Below are 24225 nucleotides of genomic sequence, written 5' to 3' on the forward strand. Positions count from 1 at the left end.
AAGACAGGATCCTGTCTTTCAACATGAATAATTTTCAGTTAATATGTTTACATTTGTGAAAGTCATTTTTAAAAAATCTAATTTAAAATGCTTAATGGGAAAGTCATTGATTTATAAGTTTGTCTGTGATTTCACTTTTCAGTAGTTTGATTTACCTGTAAAAGTGGATCTAAACATACTTAAGTGGATAAAGTGTTTCTATTTGGTGATGAATATGTTTATGCCAGGTGCTCCTATGTATGTCTTTTTCAAAGAATTCTTCTCTCTCTTTGCTTATATGCATAAAAAGCCTCAATTTTATTTTACTTGAGTGGTAGAATAAATTCTCACCATCAGCATCATATAGATTCTCTCCCCTCCAAAATTGTAATATGTGGTTTGTCACTGAAGACAATGGCTTTAGTCTTCTGAGCCCAGAGACGAACTTCCTTTCACTTCCAGTGTTTTTAAAGTGAGAGTGTGTTGGTTAAACATTTAACTATTTTGTCACTGTGTTGGGTTCTTCCTATTTTCCTTTAGGGAAATGCTATAGAGCGTTCAGGTTGAAATTCCATGTTGTAAATGTTGCCATGGTAAATGCAATCTGGGCCTTTACTATTGGTTCATCTTGAATGAGCATGTTTCTAAATTAATCATAAACCAGCCTCGTGTATTTTAAATACCTTTAGAATCACACTAAGTTTTTTTCATGATTCAAGTAAGGTTTTCAGTTTCTTCATATAGTCACTTGTGACTCCCCTCCCTCCAAAGCCACAGCGGGGATTCACTGAAGGAGCCCCCATATCCTCACCTTCTGGGAGCTCTCGCCTTCCTAGTGAGCTAGCCCCTGTAATAACAAGGGCTGCATGCTCCCCTCACGCCGGCTCGGAATGAGCTACTTGAAGTCTAGAGCAGCCCTGCAAGCTTGGGCTAGTCATTGCTTCAAAGCAATTACTGACAGATATTTAAAGGAGGGAAGCAAGACGGGTCCAAGAATCCTCCAGTTCATTTAAAACAAAACATAACCCAGTAATCTCAGAGATTGCGATCAGCCCACAGAGCATGTGGTTGCACCTGGAGGAAAGGAATGCGTCTCCCTGCACACACGTCCCCGAGCTCAGCGCGCCGGCCTTGGAAGGACGCAGTGTAGACGGGGCTGAAAGTGCCTTGGGTGGCCCTTCTGCTGATGAAAGCTGAATGTGGAGGGAGAAGGACTTCGTAGACATTCCTATGCTCTTAAATAATTTTAAGGTAGGCTCTGGGCAAGATGTGGGACTTCTGTCTTTTGGTGCGGTATGACTGACTCTGGGCTCAGAAGGAGAAAAGACAAGCAGAAGACTCTGTCTGCTGCTATTCCTTCTAAACACTCTGCACGTCCAGTTGGTCCTCTCGTACGTAGACGAGTATTTTTAATAGCCACTATGGAAGGAAAAAAAAGGCATCGTAAAGATACTAGTTTTGATCTTGGTGGTACTTTTTTTTTTCCTGGACTGCAAATAACATTTTCTGTTCCTTGCTGAAAGTGTTTGAAGGAAAAACCATTTTCCTTTGTGCATTCATGAGATAAGCAGAAAACCAGGTGTTTGGGCAAAGTAAACTATTAAATATTTAAATATTAACCAAATCTCTTTGAACATAGTGTAAGTATTGGAGCTTTATTGTCCCTGAAAGTGTTAGCTTTCCTTGCTCAGATCTTGAAAGAAAGTCCACGTTAACCGATATTTGTGGGTGGTGGACCACAGGGAAACGAATTCTTTCTTGAGGAACAAGAAAGGGAAAGAAACGCTGGAGTCCCTTTGCTCCTTTTCCGTACTTATTTTTGCCTGTTGTATGGTGAAAGAACTTTTTGTCCAGTTGACTGTAGACAACGGTTGGATTGTCTGTTCGTGTCTTTTACCTGATTCTGCAGGGCAGGCAAAAGAAATGGCCAAAGTCAGGCTCCTTTCATCTGCCATAGTCATTGATGTTTTTGATTCCAGGAACATTCAGGACAGATCGCTCCTCAAAGTGTACAACAAGGACCCTGCACATGCATTCAACCACACATCGAAAACTGTGAACGGAGACATGAGGGTAAGTGTTCCCATTCTATTTTTAATTTTATTTGAGATGTCAGGCCATCCCTTTTTCTGGCACGGTCTCCTGATGCATTCACACCCCACCACCAGGTTTCAGGGCTTCTCCCCGCTCATCTTGTCTGATGACTCATGATTTGTGCCTTGGTAAAGAAATCAGATTTCACGGACATTTGGGGCAAAGGGACTGAAATAGGGCCTGACACATTCTCATTTATCTCTAAGCATGGAGCTGAGTTGTGTCCTCACTCCAAGGGAATCCTGAAATGAAAATCTTTGCCTAAAAGCATCTTTGGTCCATATACATTGACTTAGAGGATCTCTTGCTATTTTTTCTCTAATTAAAACAAAACTAACTTACAAACAACCACCACAAAACCCCGTGTACAATTCCATGTAGAATCTATTAATATTCTTACATCAGCTATTCCAAGCAAGCCCTAGCATTCTAATTAAATTATTCACCTCCTAATTCAAACTGTTGAATTGAATATTCAATTAAATATTATCAAACCTTCTGAGTCCTGTCGGAGGCATAGTCCAAAAATCTGCATGATGTGGGAGCTGAAATTCTCTGGATTTAGATCATCTCCGAAGATTATCCATTCAAAGCACCCAGGCATGTTTTGAGGAGAAAAGAACAGGGTAACAGAAAAGACAGATTTTAAAAATCATATTAAGGCAGGTTCGCTAAAAAAGGGCCTGAGTGTCTAACAATAGTGCTATGGCCCCCTCCAGCTCTACCTCCTTCCCATCACACACACAAATTTAGCAGACACTGCACCATTTTATAGCATCCTTTCTGAGGACTAGCGCTCCGCGGGATGCTGGAGTTTAACTAGGAGGAAAGTAAATGAATAGGTCTTCTTGCCAAAGAAGCCCAGGCATTGCCTGTCCTAGCATTGTGGTTGCATTCCCAAGGTGAGCCTGTCTCCTCTTCCCAGACAGAATGTATCAGTTTGCTATTGCTGCTGTAACAAATTAATACATGTTTCATGGCTTAAAATGACACAGATTTACTATCTTACGGTTCTAGAGGTCGAAAGCCCCACATGGTCCTCAGTGGGCTGTAAACTCAAGGGGCCAGCGGCGGGACATCAGCTTTCCTTTCTGGAAGCTCTAGAGAGAATGTTTCCTTTTTTCCCCCTAGCTTCCAGAGGTCATGCACATTCCTTGGCTGGCAGTCCCCTCTTTCCATCTTCATGCTCAGCCAAATAGTATCGCTCCCACCCGGCTTCCATTATCACATCTCTAACCCTCCCTCTTCCACATTTAAGGACACTTGTGATTACATTGGGCCCGCCCAGTACCGCAGAATAATCTCTTTATTTTAAGGTCAATTGATGAGCAACCTTAATCCCCCTTCCTTGTGTAGTCAGAGGCTCGGCGGTTAGGAAGAAGACATCTTTGAGAGACCATTGTTCTTTGTACCCCACACGGTGTGTGAGTTTAGGACCAAGAGTCCAGAAGGTCCGATAGAAAGTGCTGGAAGAATTTCTAGGGAATTCTGGACTGGAATATGAGTGATGACATTGTGGGATCAGAGCCCACACTTTGGGAGGAAAAGGGCTCTTATGTCCTCAGTTGCTGGGTTGTTTTGTTTTGGTTTTTTTTTTTTATATCAGAAATGATGTGTGATTTGAAGTGAAGGCTGTGTTGCTACTTCAGAAAATCTAGGATTTTGAGGCTTATATTTAGCTAGTTATACTTTAAATGTAAACCAGCTCCACATGAAGACAGATTGAGTCATGTTGATCGTGAAACACGGACTGAGTGTTACAGTGCCCTTGCTTTTATTATTTCGTTATTCTTTCTCAGTGACGTCCTTAAGAGTCTTTGTTGCCCTGGATAGCTTTATTTTTTTGATATGTCTAGCCTTCGAACTGGAGTTTCATGGCGCTCAGAGATCTGTTCCTGTTACGTAGAGCCCACACGGGGGCCCCAGAATCGCCTCTGAAAATCTTGTTTATGGCTGGGGAAGACACCTGTTTTAACTCTCAGGCAGCTGTGGTACCTACATAAGGACCAGCAGTGAGCACGTAGAGACTCTAATATCAACCATATGGACAAAGCCTATTAGAATTCAGGACGTTTGCTCTGGGTTTCGGTGAAGTTGTTCTGCTTTTACTTTTAGACCAGACCCTAGCGATCTTTCTGTGTTCCCCACAGTCTCCTTCAGACAGCACTTTTTTTGTGTGAGGAAATCAACTGTTGTCCCCAGATGACAAGACAACAAATGTTCACCATCCAACCCACAGACACGCTTTTGGGTTTCCGAGAAGACTACTTAGACACGAGAAATAGACGTGGTTTTTAAAACCAACGAGGTGTGATAATGCCTGCAGTTTGTAACTTGGCCCCTAGTCACAGATTCCAGAAGCCAACAGACGTGGAATTCCTTCAGCCTCACCTTTTGACTGTGGTGGTTGGAATTCTCTCTCCTTCTCCACGAATGTAGCTGCCTTGCCATTAAAGGAAAGGAGGCTTTGCTGAGCCCGGCCTGGAGCCCAGCTGCATTCCCCCATCACTTATGGTGAAGAACAGAGAACAGAGCAAGGATCAATGGCTGTAGACTAAACCAGGCCGCATGGTGGGTTTAGGGGCGCTCCCTCCTTCCGTATGTTTGCAATGTGCGCGTGGCCATGAAGGAATTTGATGCTAACTATTCGCGTGAGTCAGGGACGCAGCCCCATGCCTGATGTCATTCGCCTTCCACCGCCAGCCTCCACCAGCCCGGGACAGCCCGCCCCACTGCCCACCTGTGACCCACAGACACGCATAGCAGGAAAGACATTGGTTAGATTGAGCAGAGGCACAAAAACGGCAGCACCAGAACTCTTCGGTGGCCTCTGACACTGTCCTTAAACAATGAATTTAAGATCTTAGCCTGTGAAACCAAAGAAAATGGGAGACTCTGAGTCTGCACCGGTCACGTTCGCCAGAGCAGTGTAACGATGGCAGTGGTGTTACTCAGGGAGCCTGTTAGACAAGAGTATTAACTCAGAGGCTGTGGGCCCCAGAGCATGCACCGAATGTATACCTGGCGGGGAAAACGTGTGCCTAGGTTTTCATTTAGCGTCCGGCTGCGCACTTGGAGACTCGTCTGTGGACGGAGACTCGTGGCTCTCTGCTGAAACGAGCACAGCTGGCTCCTGATTCTTTGCACGTGGGTGCAAATCACCCCAGTCTAATTTAATCACATGGCTTGTGTTTCCTTACAAAATTAGATAGTAGCTTTGAAATTTAGTTCCCAAGGGACTGAGCTCACCATATGGAAGAGGCCCTCTTGCAGAATTATGTATGCACTCACAGGGCTTGTCACTCACGAGTGTACAACTCAGAGGTGAGCCATTCCATCTTGGGGCTCTCAGAGGGTACCAGGGACTTCCTGCTCACCCAGCCCAGTGGCTTTTTCGCAGTTTGGGGGCTTTTCCACCCTCCAACACACTTTGAGATGACTTCCTGTGATTTTCTGCTCCTATCATTCAGTTCTTTCCCTCTTGTATGTCTCTCGTTTGTACTTATATAGGACAGCTCCCAGATTTGCATTTAGAACACCTTCCCCAGACCTGGCCTTCCATCTTAAATTACTTCCTAAGATCCCCGGCTCTTCACACCACTGCTCTGCTGCTCCAGTTCTCGCATTCAGTATTTTTCTAGTGATCAGTCATGCAATAGCCTGTAGCCAGGCTCCCAGCTCACCTGACCCCAGTCCAACAACTGCTTCCCAAGCCGGCCCCCTGAGCCCACCGTCCCACCACACAAAGAATAGCACAAGGTGTTGGTCACTGTCGTCCGCATCCCCACACCCAAAGCAGAGCCACCTGTCCATTCTTACTCCGCGTATCTGAAGTGGCCTCTCGCTCCCCACGGATCTGCCTTTCAAAATTCCTTCCATCTCACATACAATAGGACAACTGCTCAATTCCTTCAATAAACCGCTGGCCTGAAAAAACGTGGGCAGGAACACCGTGTGTTTCCCAGGTCACGTCGATACCGTAACAACCAAATGCCACGTGTGCACCATGGTGGGATCCTCATTGGAACAACCAACTGTTAAAGACATCTTTGAAACTCTTTGGGAAATTTGAACATGTGTTAGGAATCAGGTGATGTTGGGGGTGCCTGGGTGGCTCAGTCGGTTAAGCCTTGGTTTCGGCTCAGGTCATGATCTTGCAGTCGTGGGATCGAGCCCCATGTTGGGGTCTGTGCTCAGTGTGGAGTCTGCTTCAGATTCTTTCTCCCTCTCCCTCTGCCCTTCTCCACTCATTTTCTCTCTCAAGTAAATAAATAAAACCTTTAAAGAAAAAAGGAATCAGGTGATGTTAAGGGATAACTGGTCGTTCCGTTGGGCATAATAATGGTTTGGTGGTTATGTTTTGTAAAACGAGACATACTAAGTATTTACAGGCTAAATGGCACGATGAAAGGGGTTTGCTTAAACATACCTCTGCAGAATAAACCAAAAAAGCGGACATAGGCGAAACAAAATCGGTAAACTGCTGAAAAATGTCACAGATGGATGATGGGAGCTTACCAGATTATTTTCTCTTCTGTTTCCAAATGGTTGAAAATTTCCATCTGGAGCCGTGAAGACATAAAAACTTGTTTTAGAGGCCAACGACAAGGCCACCTACTTGACGACACTCTCCCTAATGCTCCGGCAGAATTTACCTTTCCCTTTTGGGGGCATGCGGCACATCATCCTGGTGTTAGAACCATTTAGATGGATGAGTATCTCAGCCACAATACTGTCAGTTCTCCAAAGGCATACACATCTCGTGTTCATGTTTGTATCCCTCCAAACAATGTCTTACCCACGGTGCGCGTAAAGCCAGAACGCATGGGCTCCTATCACGGTAGTGCGCAATTGCTGTATTATTCATTTTCTGCCATTAACGAGAACCCACTGTAAAAATATCTCTCTGTTCTCATCACCAGAAATAGTTGTGCTTCTCCTGGTTTATTTTTGTCATGTGGACACTTTGAATCTTGAAAGTGATCATTTTCCCTCTTTGTGTTGCTACTCTAAAGCTTAGAATTAAATGTGTGGCCCGCCCACAACAAGCGTACAGACATTCGCGGCGTGTATTCTGTGTGTTGGCTTCGTTCCTGGCCTCTCTTTTTGGTGTTCCTACTTTCATCTTTTTGTCAGATGCTCCACTTTGACTTTGCGGGGGAGGGGGGCAAAATTTCTGTGAATTCTATTCATTTCCCTGTGGAGTCAGGCAGGGTACAAGTAGTAGTCATTCCAGACCACTGTTTTTCTGGATGTCAGATAACAGACCTTTTTGCATCTACACAGCAGGCAATGTGTTAAATACTTCACGTACTGATGAGCCAGGAACTGTGCCAAGTAGGTATACTGACTCCATTTTTACCAATGGTGAAGCTGAGGCCAATGAGCTTTTCCTGGGCCCACACAGCTGGTGAATGTCAGACATTGGATTTGAACCCAGTTCTTTCTGACTTTGTGTCTTCAGCGATAGCCTCCCTTGTTTGATATTTCTATTACAGTTTTTCAGGTTTTGAAATGATGATCCTGATGAGATTTTTGAGCCCATAAAATGTCCTTTCTTAAATTTGTTTCACTTCTTAACTCTGTTAGGTGTCTGTCTCATTGCATCTTTTTATAGTTAACTTTGCTCTATTTTGTTCTCTTTTGATGGGGCTAAAAAGATGCCCCCACCACCCCCCTGAAAAATGAAAGAAGAAGAAGTATATGTCATTTAGTATGTGTGTCTGCAGTGACCATGCCTTAGAGCTCTTTTTTCCATGGGGCAGTGTTGAGAGGAAGGTTTTAGGATTTGGCGAGGGATGAAGTAATCCTATAGAAATGGAAGAGAAGAGGGGCGCCTGGATGGCTCAGTCGATTAACTTCGTCTGCCTTCAGCTCAGGTCATGATCCCAGGGTCCTGGGATCGAGCTCCACATATGGCTCCCTGCTCAGTGGGGAGTCTGTTTTTCCCTCTCTGCCCCTCCACCTGCTTGTGCTCTCTCTCTCTTTCTCTCAAATAAATAAAATTTAAAAAGAAGGGACGGAAGAGAATCCTATAGAGATGGAAGTTTCTGGAAATACTCCTAGCTAATCTTCTTTCAGTCGTTCAAGGTTCTTCTCCTTGACCCACCACCGGTGACCGTAATATTAATGACTAACACTCAAAATATACCGACTCCGGGCCAGGTCCTGCCCTGAGCACTATGCTTGTATTCATTCTCATTTGATTTTCAAAACAATCCAGTGTGAGGGGAATTCCTGTTATCCCCTGTTTCAGATATGGAAGCTGAAGATCAGAGAGGTTAGGGAACTTGCTTGAAGCCGCACAGCTCTTCTGTGGTAGAACTGGATTGGGAGCCAGGCAGCCCACCTCCAGAACTGGCCTTCTTGCTCACTGTGGTGGTCACGACTGTCCTTCCTCACTCTGCTGCCTTCATCCTCGGTGTCCATGTGCTACCCATGTGTGAAGATCTAACTCAAAAGCCACCATCTTCGTCAAGACTTCCCTACCTCCTCCCTTTTCCAAGCCTCTTTGAACCTCCACAGAACCTCACCTGTCCTCCTCCCTCCCTTGTCCCACTCATCTTTTCCTGCATGCCATGGACACACCTTTAGTTCCTTTTAAACCCTTAGCTTCCCATTCAGTTCATCTTCATGCTGCCTGTGTTTCCCTCCAACAATGAGGAAATGCTCATTAACTGTCTGGATGAAAAAGGGGTTCACTCCAGCACCTTCTCTATCTTGAACTTTCAGTGAATACCCTGTTTGCTGAGATCAGTACAGTGATTTGTAAATATAAATGTGAACATTTGAGTTTGCAACACATTTCCGAGCTTATCTCAGTGGTAGTTCCCGACCGAAATGAGAAATAGAGAATGTCCATCTGTCCTAACAAATTCCCCATCCTATCAATATAATTTTACAGCAGTTAGTAACCCTAAAGTTTAAGATGAGAATAACAGATTGGTCGGTTTAAAACAAGTGATGGTCAGAAAAGCATACATATCTGCTTTTTAAAAATTTCCTTTTCAGGAGTTAAATTCCCCTGTGGTAGAAAGTCAGCTAACCTCTGGATACCAGATTAGATAAGACAGATCTTGCTTTGCTGTATTTATAACTCAGTAGGACAAATCTTACTTGCAGATTGAATTTAGTCAGTATTTCCTATTGGATACTCCCAATACTCCAAACTCACCAAGTAGGACTGCTGATTTTAGACCAGTTAACCCGGCTCCGAGGTTCACTGGTTCGTTCACCCAGCCATTATGTACCACAGCCGTCCTCTGATTCTGGCTCTTGTGCAAGCTTCTGAAGATATAATAGTGAGCGAGTCCAGCAGAGGCCCGAAGTCAATAACCCACAAGTCCATAATCAGTCGTGATACAGACATCTGGACGTTTCCCCATCAGTTCCAGGCTCTGTGAAATCCTTGCCTCCGTTCTATTATTTGCTTAACACAATGGAACTCACTTGAGTGATGTATTTAATTATGCCCCCCTTTATATCATGCTTTTCTGACAGGCAGAAAGATGTCTACGTTACCAGTGGTAAGGAATTACTCTTATTGAAGTGATTAGCGGGGCAAACACATTTGAATACAGTGGCTATCCAGAGCACGGGAGATATTTTCTTCCTCCCTAGCTGCTTCCACTTAGACTTTATTTTATTTTCTAAGAAGCAAGAAAGGGTAATATATGCACATCTGATATGCAGCTTCCAAGTGATACAAATCTCATCTTTCCTGCTGTGTGGCTGCTTGCTTTTCCTTGCACTTTTTTTTTTTTTGTCATTGAGAGGTTATGACAACATGAGCCATATTGTATTTATAAACATCACGTGTTTCCTTGATATGGCTTGCAGTTTCTGCCAGACGGAACACATGGAAGAAACATTTCTCGTTAGCTCAGCATTGGTTTTAGTTATGCTGATTTCCGGGACAGGAAAAATGCCTTCCTACTCAGATTTAACTTTCGTAGAGTAGAAACAAAACCTCTGAATGTCCGTGAAATGGTTTTAACAAGGGTGGATACTGCTCCTTTAAACCACATATTTTGACTAAAAGCTTCCTTCTGTTAAAAAAAAAAAAAAAAAAAGAAAGAAAGAAAAGAAAAAAAACCCCAAGCCTTGAATTTAGTCACCATACAGACAGCCAGAGCTGGAAGCCTTCGAGAGATGGGAGGTTTCAAGGTCTCCGCAAGTCTAGAAACTTTCTGCTAGAAGAGAAAGGGTCACGGAAGATGTAAGGTAAGAACTGTACCTTTGTAACAAAATAACAATTTTCAGGCTGTTTTTGTCATGCTGTGGGACGTTTTGCCTTCAGCGGAGTCAGGTCTTCCGTATTTCAGTTCAATTCAATGAGGCATTAAAATTCCAGGTTTTTAATTTTCACTTCTTAGCACCCTGCTTGGAAGGAAACTTCCTTGTGATTGGCGATAGTTTGTTTTTAAAAAGCCATTTAAATTACGTTTGGCTGTCCTCCATCTATAAATCCTATGATCTAGTTTCTGTGTAACCTTATGATTTAAAAAGGATTTAACATGTCAACATTATCTGCTGGTACAGATCTCACTGATGTATGTGTTTGGTGACCATTTTCAGTGTTTTCATGAAGATGTTGACTTGCATTTAGTTTCTGAGACAAATGTGGAAGATTCGAAGATATGATAACAGTGGGAGGAGGACCTGAGTATGTGTCTTTCAGCATCCTAGGGAAAATTATTTGTTGTTTTTTCCTTGTGAAAAACACTTTCAATTTTAAATTACAAATAGCTGCTGTGTCTCGGTTTTGACTTTTTTAAAAGAAATAATCATTGTAAGCTTTATGAGTAACATTTAAAACTTCTACAGTTTTATATAACAGATATAATCCTCTTTTGTCAGGCTTAACGACTGCTTGAAAAAAGGCTTTGGCAAAAATTATATGCACTGGAGATGACTATTTTGTCTTATTCTTGCAATAGTTAGGTCACAGTATTTTGCATTTTTTTTAAAAAAGGAATTCGGTAGAAAAGTGTCCTTTTAAATCAGGCTGTTTCCCTTGAAAGGTTCACGTGTGCGTGGATCTGCTTATCCGTATCCCTGTGGATATCTTTATCCCAACTCGGAGATGAGTTCATATGCATGAAAAGTTGTTATCTAATGTGGTCTCAATAACATATATTATTTCATATAGTCATCAGAATAACTCGACTTCATTGGTACAGTTAGACCCATTTTTTGATTGGAAAACTGAGGCCAAAAAATTAAGTAGCAAGATCACACCCTAGCAAATAGCAAAGCTGGAGTTCAAATCCAAGCCAACTCTCTTACCAGTAGCTAAGAGCTCTAAGTCTGGAGTCAGATACAGACAACTTCGTTTGAAAGTAATAATACAAATAAGCAATGCTTTTTTGACTCAAGATAAATTATTTTGTACACTTTTGGAAGGTTGTTTTTCTGTTTGGTTTGGTTTGGTTTGGTTGGTTGGTTGAGACGTGTAGCACCCAAAACCTAGTATCAGATTGGTTGTCTTTCCAGAGACCTGTTGACAACCCTCGGCGTGAAGCGAGAACGGTAGACAGTAGCTAGAGTGGGGAGAGTTTTAGGCAAACTACCCTTCCCTCTTTGCGCCGTCCTTCGCTTCACGTGCTGTGTCACTGGAAAGCTGCTTTCATGGACCCAGAGCCGGGAGCTTCTTCGTGAGCTTGATCTGGAAGCGAGAAAGTGTCTTTGAATGGAGAGCTGCCTGCATGTCAGGCTACAGCCTGTCAGCTTTTCGGCAGAGCCGTTAGGGGGAGGACAGGAAGAACACCGAGTAACATTGAAGGTGGAGGGTTGCTGGAGTCCAAGCAGCCAGCGGAGCCCGCTCAGGACCAGGGACCGGGGCTCCCGGGACGGAGGCATCCACTCAGCCACAGAGATACCCGGTGATTTGTGATGCGAAGTCATTATTGCCAACAGTGTCAACAGGACTTGCAGCTGCCCATCACAGCCCTGCACTTGGGCTTCAGGACCAACGCAGCCAGCGTCCGGCCCCATTTCTGCGTATGATCCAGGGCTGGCGAACCAGCCAACTCAACTTAAAGTCCATTGGAACAGGACCTCCCTTTGGCGGGTAGTGCGGTCATCCCCAAAGAGTTCTGAGCCGGTGCTGGAGAGTTCGGGAGAGGTTTACCCCACGCTCCCTGCCCCTTGTTATCCAAACCACATCCCTCTTCTGGGTTCTTGTAAATACAGATGTTAGCGGAAATTGCCTTTGACTGGGAGCATATGTCCTGGTCTTTCCAGGTTGTAACCCTTGCACCTACATGCCGTTTTCTTCCTGGGGTTTGGCTTTTCTGTCTTCTCTGTGGGTCCCCATAGGGGTAACCCAGACTCTAGGGAGTTGTTTCCGATCCCGTCCACACAGGCTCCCGCTGCATGATCTTGCCCTGTAGAGGCTTCCAGATGACTGTTCTTCTCTTTACCCTTTTTCTAAAATTTCTTAGGTGAGGGTGTGCTGCTTTTATTTAAATTTTTTTTGGGGGGGAGCACACATTAGTTTTTTTACGGAGAAGACAAATGTTTTTAAGGTACGTAGCAACTGGTGGTAAGATGTTTCCTCTCTGCCCTGCTTTTCTCCCCGTCAGGTCGACGAGTCCTTTGCTTGCACGTAATTTGCAGGAGCAAGACTGTGTCTGCTGCTGTAGATTTGTGACGAGGACGTACCTGGTAGTTGGTTCAACCTCAAGAAACAGGCCTGGCTTATTTAGAATCATGGGGTTTCAGAGGTGGAAAGAAGGTCCTACACGTCATCTTGTAAACCCATTCACCTGTTGGTGAGACTAGCCTCACGGGGTTGGAATGACTTGGGGTGACAAGATCACAAAATAAGGACGGGACAAACATAGGGCTGGAGCCCACCCCACCTGTCCCTCAGGCCAGCCCTTTGTCCATCTCCAGCACTCCCCTGCCTTCCTTGTGTGGGCCCTCTGGGTCCCACTTGATTGATTTCGGAGAACGCTGTCTGTCTGACTTCTCATAGCCAGCCATTGTTGTCGATGAATAGAGCTGGGCTTCACCTCCTCTCCATAGCAGTGCATGTCTATAGTGGGACCAGAGCTCATTAATTGGAAATGCATGGGCCTGGAGCAAAAATAAATGGATTTTGAACTAACCAGATTTAGATGATCCAATATTTTTATGGAAGGAGAATAAGCCATCAAGTCAACTGAAAAACAGCAGCTGCTTCAAATTATGAGATGCTTTGAATAAAACAATACATATTGGCTTAAAAGGCTTGTGTAGTATTATAACATTATTTTTAAAAGTCAGCCTCTTTGCTAAGGAAAATGGCTCCTGCCATGATTCTGAAACATTAACGTATCACTGCTTGGATGACTTTCAAGGTTGTTTTTCACTTCGAACTGGTGATTTTCGGTGGCATGTAGAAAAACAGGTTTTTAGATTTTAATAATTATATAATGTCTTCATGAGTATCAGAGAGGTACGTAGCACAAAGTACTTGAGAGCATGAATATTACTGCTTCATCACAATAAGTGAAAAAAAAAAGTCAATTTAAAATTGACTTAAACATTAAGTGGGTAACAGCACAGTCAGTGTGAGGAAATGATGAATAGTGTCTTGTTATTGAGTGAAGCATAAAAACCAAGGTTTTGGGGTGCCTGGGTGGCTCAGTTGTTAAGTGTCTGCCTTCGGCTCAGGTCATGATCCCAGAGTTCTGGGATCCAGCCCCGCGTCGGGCTCCCTGCTCGGCAGGAAGCCTGCTTCTCCCTCTCCCACTCCCCATGCTTGTGTTCCCTCTCTCGCTGCGTCTCTCCGTCAAATAAATAAATAAAATCTTAAAAAAAAAAAAAAAACCGAAGTTTTAAGACAAAAGACCAGTCAGGGGCTTGTGAAGACAGACCAAAACGTCACTAAACATTGTGTCATTGAGAAAAATAAGCCGTTTCGACATCAGAATCAAAACTAATTCTTGTTTAAGCGTTCTCAAGAACTCCAGCACCTTGTTTTTTGGCACAAAAGAAAAGCGGTTCATGAAATCATTTCTGTGCAGATTTATTTATTTGAGGCCTCTCCAGATAAAAGGTGTGACTACCCCGTGTGCCTTTAAGCTGGAGGATGCCTTCTCCTTGTTGGGGCAGTGCTAACTCACTCCATCTCCCTGAAATACAGGAAGTATGTTTCTCTCCGTTGATTGATCGACACATGTCCTTGATTTCTTTCTTAACATTTGTTTTCTTTACCTGTGAAATCCAAGTTCATGCTTGTCCTCGTTCTGATTTCACTCTTTGAACCTGTACGTTTTCATTTGCCCTTGCTATCACAGGAAGAGCCGTCAAACAAAAACCCAGACAGCAGTAAGAGATCGTAACGACATCAGTGATGAGGTAATTCAGAATTAGCAGGGACCTGTTGAAACGTCAGTGCGTGTTTTTCATAAAGCGAGCTTCCAAAGCCTTGGGTGTCGTGGTCAGGGTCTGATAGCTTCGTCTGGGATGGTAACGTAGGGGACTGTTCCTTGCACTGCCTTGCAAGAAGGAAGGCGACGGATAGAACATGGTGGGCTCCTTGCAGTAGGGACTGAGGGAACATTCTGGATACATAGCTACACAGTGGATACCATTTTTGCTTGCCTTTAAAAGCAAATCTAAAAATATATTCCCTAGCAGCTGTGTAACTGCAAAACAAAAAATCCTGCTCCACTGCAATGCAAATTACTTACTGGATATCTCCAGGGTCCCGATCTTAATGCTTCAGAAATTTGCTTTAGATTTTATTGTATATATTTAGACCAAGGAGCCTATTAGCTTGCGATCGGGGGAAACCTCTGCATTCTCATGAAAATGAGAAATGTGCCACTGTTGGCAACCTAAGGCTATAATTATGTTAATCTGACCATTTTAAGACTGAAATATGTTGTTTTAAAATGTTTCTGTATTTTTATTATTCGTAACAATGATCTGGAGAAATTTAGTGAAATGCTAATAAGTTTCTGTTCAGTATCACTCTGGGACTAGAGCAAAGAAATGAGTCAAATGTGGTGTTCTGATATTTTTTAATTTTGACAGAAAATTTTTATCCAAAGATCTGTGCTTCTATAAATAGTACCTCTTAATAATAGAAAAACCACCCAGAGCTTTTTTTGCGTTTTAAGTGTAGATACAGTGAACATATCTGTAAGGCCATCTTGACATATAAGTTCAATAACAGCATTTCTACATTTACATTAAATCGCACTTCACAAAAAAGCAAAAAAATAAATCGCCACACTTCGCTATACCACCCCCCAAAAAAAGAGAGAGCGAAGGAGAGAGAAAGAAAAACCAAAAACTAATTTTTGAGCAATACGGCAAGATAAATGTTTTTCTATCAAGGGACTGTCCTAAAGCACACAGATTTTACTATTTTTAATATAAATGTGGGACAGGACTAGAATGGACAATGTAATTGAAATTCTAAGAGCATCCAGAAACTTGTGTTTAGCTAATTGGTTCAGCCTTACCCTCACCAACTAAAACTTTTATTCTGGCGACAGGCATGTTTCATTCCCAGAGAGAGGTACTCCTAGGTGGTAAGATGGGAAGGGAAGGAGAAGGACCTAAAGCAGAGATGTGGGTAATCGCCCATCCCATAATTTTTAGAAATAATTGACATTTGAGTATACTTGTCATATCTGTATAAAGTGGATTGGAAATCTCTCCTCTAACCTGATCTGGCTTCAGAATAGCCAATTAATTCAGGAACAGGAATGAGGAAAAGCACTTTCTTGCATGGGAGTGCACAGCATATAACTGAACCTTTTTCTCAAGGATATGTCTTTGGAATATAATACAGCGTGGAGCTCCTACTTCGAGAATCCGTTCTTTCTTCCCGTGAGCTCTTGTATCTCAGAAGGAGAGTGTGTTATTCTCATCACACTCCTATGAATATATTAAAGTGATTACTATCCATTCAATTCATTTTGCTCTCATTTGAGTGAGCCTATGAATGCTTGTGGGCAATTTTCGTAAGAATCCTTGCTGATCCCATTTCTCTGCATGCAAAGAAGTCATACAAGAATAATTCGGCTCACTCAATGTTCACAGAACTAGGAGAGTGAGCACAGAAGCTATTCCTAAAGCCACATAGCAGCAGAACCAGAGGCTCCAAAAAGTCCAGAGGCAGAGCCATGGGCATGGCGGTGAGACCACAAATGAGGAGATTCTCAGAGGAGAAACAGTCTTTTCATTCATAACCCAGTGCTCATTCCTCCACAACCCACCCCGTTCCTTGGCCATCAAGGTGGGGAGGAGTGCTGATGGAAGAGGAGGATTCTACCTTTAAAAAATTGGGGGGATGGGGGAACCAATTTGGAGACTGCAGTCTATTGAAGGAGGAGTTGGGGATGAGGATGATCAGAATGAAGTCAGTATTGTAAGAAACTCCCTCTGTTTATTCACCCATATCTTCCTGTCCTCTCTGGGACAAAGTGTGTCCCCATGTTGCTTTTCAAAGAAGGAAGACAATTAAGAGAAAGGATAATACAGAGAAGAGGAAGAAGACTGAGTTTGGGTGGGGCCGTGGGGGAAGGTGAGCTCCTCTAGGGTCAAGCCGGAGCCCGTTTCTCCTTGAAGTGAGTTGAAAGCTCTGTCTGCTAGTCTTGAGTTTTGAAAGGCTCCGGCAGACGACAGAGCATTTTGTTCACCTGCCTTGCCTCCTGCGTGCAGAGGATTCTTTCCTTTCAGTGTTTTTTGGGGAGGAGGGACAACTGGACTGTGTCCGCCCCCTGGCCCGAGGTGGGCCCTTGGTCACCTGGACGGTGACTTCTTTACGTGGGGTCACGGAGCTGGTAGCCCTGCGTTTGTTTCTAGGGAGTTACGCAGATGGCAGAGCTGCCCTCGAGGGTAGGAATGCTCCAGGTCCGGCCGTCCTTGGGACACGGGGCAGCGGAGCTCATCTCCGAGGAGAAGGCCGTGGGCAGTGTTGGAACCGAGTGGGGAAGCAGGGACGGGCTAACCTCCCCCAGCTGTCGAGCAGGGCAAGGCCAGGCCGGGCAGGGCGTGGGCGGAGAGGCTTGCCAAGCCCAGCCTCGGGGTGTGCACGACTCCCGAACTGCTTGTCTTGGAGGCTGTTATTTCTCCAAATAAGGAGAAGTGGTGGTTTTGCTGACCCTCTCAGATTGCCGGGCCATGTCCACTGGCTTGCTGGCTGACTGACTGGATATTTGAACTGAACACATGGAGGTATTCCTTTGAAATGGAGCAGTCTTGTGGGGCTCACGGATATCCTGGAGTCATCATTTGGAAGGTGGTTGCTCCCCACATTCATAGATAACCATAGTAGGGTCTGGTCTAGGTCACTGTTCTCTTGTAACACTGTTCTCTTCACTGTAACCTTCAGTACAGATGACTCTGTTCAGGTATTTCTGAACTTGATTTGAGATGGAAAGAATACTGATCTTATGATCCTTGACCACTGCCTGCCTTTGAAGTGTTCCAGGAAGACCAAGCGTCTACGCTAATTTCTTACCGCTACGGTATAAGATTTTTCTGGCACATAGATCCTGGCCCTGTTATTTGCCTTTGGGTAGGACCCTCGACGTCACTGGGCCCCGGTTCATCTGTAAAATGGGGATTCCATTATTTATCTGATGGGAACCTGCTGGGAATTACGTGAGGTAATTTCGGAAAGCATTTGGTAAATAGGAAGTCTCCAAGCATAATAGTTCCCTTGCTATCTTTCCATCTTCTCCGGGCAGATTTAGAGGAAAATATTTAGTTCCAGAGAAATTCTAGGTAATTATCATCGCCACCCAAAGTTTAATAAGGTCAGCTTTCGGAATTAGGATTTAACTAAATCCACCGTAGAATGGAGATTTTGATGTGAACTGACCACTCCCCAGTTGTTCTTAGTTCCGGGGACCAGCAGCTTAACAGCACCTGGGGACCTGTTCAAAATGCAGCTTCTCAGACCTGCTGTATCAGACACTCTGGACATGGGGCGCATTCATCCGTGTTTGAGCAAGTGCTCGGGCTGATTCTAATGTATGTTGACTTTGGAGAACCCTTTGCTGCTTGGGTCAGAGGCCTACCTGTTCCCCCAGGGCACTTGGCATCTCCCACCCTTGTCTCTACGTGCCTTCCTTCCTGCCCGGACTACCTCACAAGGCAACAACCGTTTTCTTCCTCCTCTCCTGAAATTCTGTTCATGGTTTATGGATTCATTTAAATCCCACCTCTTCAGAGCGGCTCCTCAACCCTCCAGCCGGAAGAATCTTACTCTTCTACGGTTTTCCGGAGTATTTGTGCATCGCACTCATTTAACACTCGCCAGAGTTATTCTTGCTCTGAGTTTGGATATTCGTGTACATGCCTCATTATCCCTTCTGGGATGTAAGCTCTTGAAAGGTAAGAAGTCTGTCTTAAAGATCCTCTTTCCCTCATTGGCCTTAACTCCGGGCTTTGTACGCCTACTAGGTATTCCATGGACACACAGAATGTGATGGTGTACATGTAAACCAGAAGTCTGATCTCTATATATTGTGAACCTGATGTTAACACCTGGATCGGAAGGCAGGTTCCACCATGCTGCGTGGACTGCGGGAAGACACCCCGAATGGGGGGCATTTGGGGCCACTGGCTTGGTCCAAACGACCAGGTGCTCTTGTGTTCTTTGCCACAGACCCCCGTCGAACCCAAGGAGAACAGATGCGTTTTTCAAAGGTCTATTCATTTAATTTATAAACCTGAAACCTTTTAGATTCTTTCATCACTCCTGAGAACTGGGAGAATGGGTGAGCCTCTATAATTATGCAGCAAATGCCATCTATTTTCAGGCCCACACGAGAGCAGTTTCTCAGCTCACACACTCAATACACCTGGGATACCCATAGAACTTCTTCTGGTTTTGAAAGTTGCTGCTGCGAGGAGAGCAGTTGGCTCTTCTGAACCCACGAAGAATTGGCACACGGCTGCTTTGATCGGGATCTGCATTGTTATTTCGTGTTTATTTTGAGGGAAAATTGAACTTGTTGGAAGTGTGAATGATTGTCCTTCAGTGTAATCCTCTGGGACTCTTCCTTATGTGCTCCTTGCTGCTTCTGACACACTAGCTAATATTGTTCAGCCCAAGGTCAAAATAACAGCACAACTAAAAAACTTCTCTTCAGAGGCTACCTATAAAATCCCCTTTTAAACTGGCTCTGCTGACATAACTCACCTTGTGTTGTGTGTTTTTTCTATTACTTGGTCATAGAGCCAGCTCATGTCCTGCTTTGATTAACATGAAAACAGGCAGGGGGGTGATGCCCTGAGAAGGGCCATAATCATAACCTGGGTCTGCAGGGCTGATTCCAGAAGAGCTGTGAGGAAAGAAAGAGAGGTGCAGGGGGACACAGAGTGGACCCCAAGAGGTGACACCTACCAGGGAACCCTGGGTCTTAGGGGGGTCTTGGGGTGTGACAGGACAGTGACAGACCGGAAATGAAAGACCATTTGGTTTCCAGCTTGGCATCCACCATTCACCGATTTGTTCACCACCGTTTTCTCCACTGAAAAATATCTATCGTTACCTGCGGCTGTAGAGCCTAAAATCCTACATGTTGCCATCACTTTGCTGTTGAAGTTAAGAAACAGTGAGGAGGTGTTATAGCATCAAACTGACATGTTTTTGATAAAATGTCTTACACTATTGCAACCATCCTAAAGCTACATAGTGTTGTATCTACTTTTTCCACGTAATAAATAACCAGCTCGATCGGTTTCCCTAATGAAAGGTTAGAGGGGCAGAGGATACAGTGACAGAATTGAAGTGCATCTTCCAGTGACCCTGCGCCTCTGAGAGGTGTGGCCCCAGAAATGGTGCCTGGCACTGGGATGGGAGGCATAGTGGCGAGGAATGTTAGCCAAATGTTGCCTAGACAGTTTGTCCCATAAGTACTCAGGTATCTGTGACTAATGAAAGTGTGTTTGTGTGTGTACATATACACGTGCATATGTACAGGTTTGCACATACAGAACTAGTGATGTAGTGATATCTATATAGTGATAATTAGCAATACAGAATATGTAAGTATGTGAGTGTAATGTATATAAACATATACTAACATGCATGTAACTAAAATTTTTTTAAAAGATTTATTTACTTATTTGAGAGAGAGAGAGAGCAGGGAGGAGCAGAGGGAGAGAAGCAGACTCGAGACTGGGGAGCCCGACACGGGGCTCGATCCTATGACCCTGAGATCGTGACCCACGCCAAAATCAAGAGTTGGATGCTTAACCAACTGAGCCACCCAGGCGCCCCTAATGTAACTTATTTTGAGGCAAGTAGATAAAACCTAATAGTAATCAAGAGCGTGTCTGGATAATTAGATCGTAAGCGCACTGAGATGTGTACTGTTCGTTTCCTTTGCTGTGAAAATCTGGATCAGAGAGCGAGGCAGATGAATTCAGCACACTGCACACTGAAGGTCAGAGCTCAAGCAGCTGAACCCCCAGTCGTCCCTGCAGGGAAGACTTCGGGGGGCAGGGTTCCGCTCAGAGCAGCGCGGGGTGTCCTGGAGGACACGGGATTTCACACTTACACTGAGAAAGAAGAAGTGGCACAGTGGCGAGGCTGAAAAGCTGCTGCTTCTCTGCTTTGTCACCGTGTGACGTTGAGCAAGTTTTTTTTTTTTTTTAAGATTTTATTTTTAAGTAATCTCTACACCCAACGTGGGGCTCAAACTCAAGACCCTAAGATTAAGATTCACATGCAGCACCAATGGAGCCAGCCAGGCGCCCTTGGGCAAAGTTCTTAATTCCTTACACTTCCATTTCCTAACCAATCAAATGGGGATCGGGACGCCTAATGTATGTATTTCACGGAGTTCCGAAGCCCATGAAATAAAATCACAATTGAAAGCCTCATGTAGCTGCAAACTCCCAGGTGATTCTCATGTGTACGCGTGTACCTCACCATCTAAAATCCTTTATAGAATAAGCAACGTTGTCAATAAACAATGTCTTGTATATTGCAGAGTTCACGTTGACAAGCTAAGTAGGCGTTTAGAGAACAGTCATAAAAGGAAAAATAAAGCCGAAGGCACTGCAAAGTTATATTTGGGTGACAGAAACGACTTACCACTAGCCACAAATCTAGAAGCTCCAACAGGGAGTCCTGTATAAAAGAACTGTGTCCACACAGGCACCCAGTGTATGTATAGAGACATGGAAATGAGACTGGAGAAGTTATTCCCACTATCTGTTACAAGTGGTAGAAAGAAGATACCTTTTTACAAACTGTAACTATTTTAGGTACAAAAGGAGGTTGTCCTTGGCCTGGATGATACAGGAGTATCCCAAACAAGATTGAGTATGGGTGAGAGAAGCACATTTTTCTTTTATCTGTCCTGGAGCTCCACAGTTACTGACTGGGCTTAGAAGTTAAATGATTTATTTAACATTACTTTAGTCTGTTCCAGACTCGGATCTTTAATCACCGTTGGGCACAGTGTTAAGTCAGCCAGGTCTGCTATACTGGAGAGCTCAGCAGAGTTTCCTGTGTCAAAATATTTGTGGGAAAACGCTCATCTTAAATATAGCCATCAGCTAACCACTGACTGGACCATCTCTTTCCTGAGAATTAAATAATTTTGGCAACAGTCTGTCTGTCTCGTGTCTGGGAGACATTCCATTTATGATCAAATGAAACATTAATAGTTTCACTAAGACCTCACAAATGACCGTCTGTCCAACTTTAACAGTGTAAGCAAGATGAACTTGAGATTTTCCGACATCATAATTACGTCCCTTCACAATGCCATCTTCATGCTTATAAGCACATTTTAGATTTCCTTTTATCATATGTAATTTTTAAAAAGCCAAGAAAGAAATGAATGAGAGAGAGGAAATAGAAATAAATTTCACGAGCCTGTTAGCCTTACCAGAGCATAAAAATTATTTCCTGTTGAGGTAATGCTGAATATTTACTAGCATGTTCTTTTTTAATACTAAGTCAAAAAAAAAAATAAATTGCTTCCACTTTGCTTGTAGTGCCAGTTCATGAAAGGAAGAAGGAGAATCGATAGTAGAACACTTAATACACCACTGGGAAGAACCAATTCACGGAGGCGGTAGCATCCCAGCGTAGGTCATGCTGAGGAGGGTCTGGTGAGGAAAGGACCCAGCGTGCGGGGAATGAGTGGTTGGCCGCACCCAGACTGAGCCACATTTCCTGGTGAGTTAGCCTGAATGAGCTGTTCTCTGGAGAGCCCGAGCCAGACAGGTGAAGCCGACTCCTGCCCAGCTCCAGCATATGGCTTTGGAAATTAGCCAGCCTGGTTCTAGGACCTCAGGATAGTGTCACCTCCCCCCCCACCCCCGCCCCGGCCTCTAGCATGACCTGCGTGGTTCTTCCCAGAGGGCATAACTCATCCTGATTCACCATGGGACTGGGCCAGCTTTCAAGCTCCTGCCAGGGAGTTACAGCTCTCCGAACGACCAAGCCATGCGAGGAGTCTCCAGACCGTGCCCCGAAGCATTTAGAAAGTGAAAAGAAACTGCTCTGAACAGGACAGGAAGGATGAGATGGGGAGAGGTCAACCAGGCCCTCTCTCACCCTGTATGCCCTGACATGCACAGCAACAGGGTCAAACAGAAGCCACCTGTCCCTGCCGTGGCGGGCACGGACCCCCATGTGGAGTCAGGCGTGATACGCTTAGTGAATCCGCAGTGGGAGCTCCCTGCATCTGTTTTCTGCGGGAGGCAGCGTGGCCCCAACACTGTGCATTAAATTCATTCTTCCAAGCAGTCCTGCGTGCGTTACAGCAGGTCAATGCGTACAAGAGCCATGCGGCTTAGGACGTCTTATGCCATAAAACAGGGTCTTTGCGGATGTGGAGGGGGTGGGATCGTGGCTGAATCAGACAAGGGACACCAACGCCAACGTCCCCCTTCCTGGAAAGCATGTGCTTGACTGAAGAAACCCAACCTGCCGAATGCATGCCAGATGTGTCAGGGGTGATGGTGTGCGCTTCCCGGACGCGGGTGAGAAACACCAAACCCTAGCTGATTAGATTAAAAAGCAAAACAAGGCTGTTCACATTCCTTCTCCTCGTTTCGGACCTCTTAGGTGGCATCTGTTACAACCACTTCGTCCAAATATTGTTTCTAATGAGACATCTTGGGAGGGTGGTGGTGTCATGTGCCCGGTGTCGTGTGCTCCCCTCTCCCTTAAGAACCACAAAGCCTTGGGACGGCGGTAAACAGTTGTTTGAGAAAGCCTGCCACGCTGCCGGGAGTTGAACCTGAGAGACGTCATGGAATTCTTTGGGTCAGCAAGAACAGCCTTGCAAAAGCCTTAAAATGTTTGAAAAATGCGCAGGCTTCCCAGAGCGTGGTCGTGGGGTGTGGCACGAGGCCAGCAGGGCTTCCAAGCCCAGCACTGCGAGTTTCTGGTCGCTGGCTTCCCACCAGGGCAGCTGCTCCCCTCGGTCCCCGAGGGCTCAGAAAGCATGGTGGTGATGAAACAGAGCCTACCTACCTGCGAGCTAAGGAAATGCTTTTCCTCCCTCACCTTTTGTTAGTACCGCGTTAATACCTGTCCTCTGCTCAGCACTGCACAAGCCACTTCTTGTCCGGAACACACACCTTCTTGGACCCACTCCCCTGCGAGGGAACAGCTGCACTGACATCAGTTGCCGAAGGGGGAGGGGTCCCCGGAGATGGCTCCGGGCCTCTCCTCTTCCGCCTTGTAGAGGGTGGGGCTCAAGGGCTCCGGCTTCCTTCCTCGAATCCCCTCTTGGCGCAGCGTTGGCTGGCCCTCCCTATCTTTCTCTCCCTCTCCTTCCAGGTATGTTGCCCGAAATGATTGCAGTCGTTGCTTGCGTGGGGCGACGTGGGGCTGATGCCTGGCTGCCACCCAAAGTTCAGCTTGGTAAAACCAGGCTGGTTAATTAATAGACAGCCTCCTTAATCACCCTTCTGTTTTCTTTCAGCTGGTCTAAACCAGGGGGAGAGGCTCACGTTTCCTTCGCCCGCCAGACCTCCGACTTCAAAAGTCTGGCCGCGGGATGAGTGTTGGGCGCTGGTCTATCTAGATTTTCCCAGCAGCACACAATCTGAGAGGTGGCCCAGTGTGGTAACGAGCGTACTGGGTTTTCTGCCGGCTTTGTGGTGGCGGGTTGTCTGTTTGTGAAGGATCCTGTTTGCCTGCGTCAAATCTAGTTTGTAGTA

General features: G+C 44.9%; 1 protein-coding gene across 1 annotated transcript in view; it reads left to right on the top strand.

The window, feature by feature from the left end:
- KIAA1217 (KIAA1217 ortholog) overlaps positions 1 to 24225 on the top strand; it is a 290928-nt gene that overhangs the window by 195973 nt on the left and 70730 nt on the right. Inside the window, exon 5 of the mRNA XM_034644365.1 lies at positions 1959 to 2052. Coding sequence (XP_034500256.1) covers positions 1959 to 2052 — 94 coding nt within the window. The remainder of the gene's footprint in view (positions 1 to 1958; positions 2053 to 24225) is intronic.

The sequence above is a fragment of the Ailuropoda melanoleuca genome, chromosome 15 (genome assembly GCF_002007445.2).
Source record: "Ailuropoda melanoleuca isolate Jingjing chromosome 15, ASM200744v2, whole genome shotgun sequence".
In the NCBI taxonomy this organism is placed as follows: Eukaryota; Metazoa; Chordata; class Mammalia; order Carnivora; family Ursidae; genus Ailuropoda; species Ailuropoda melanoleuca.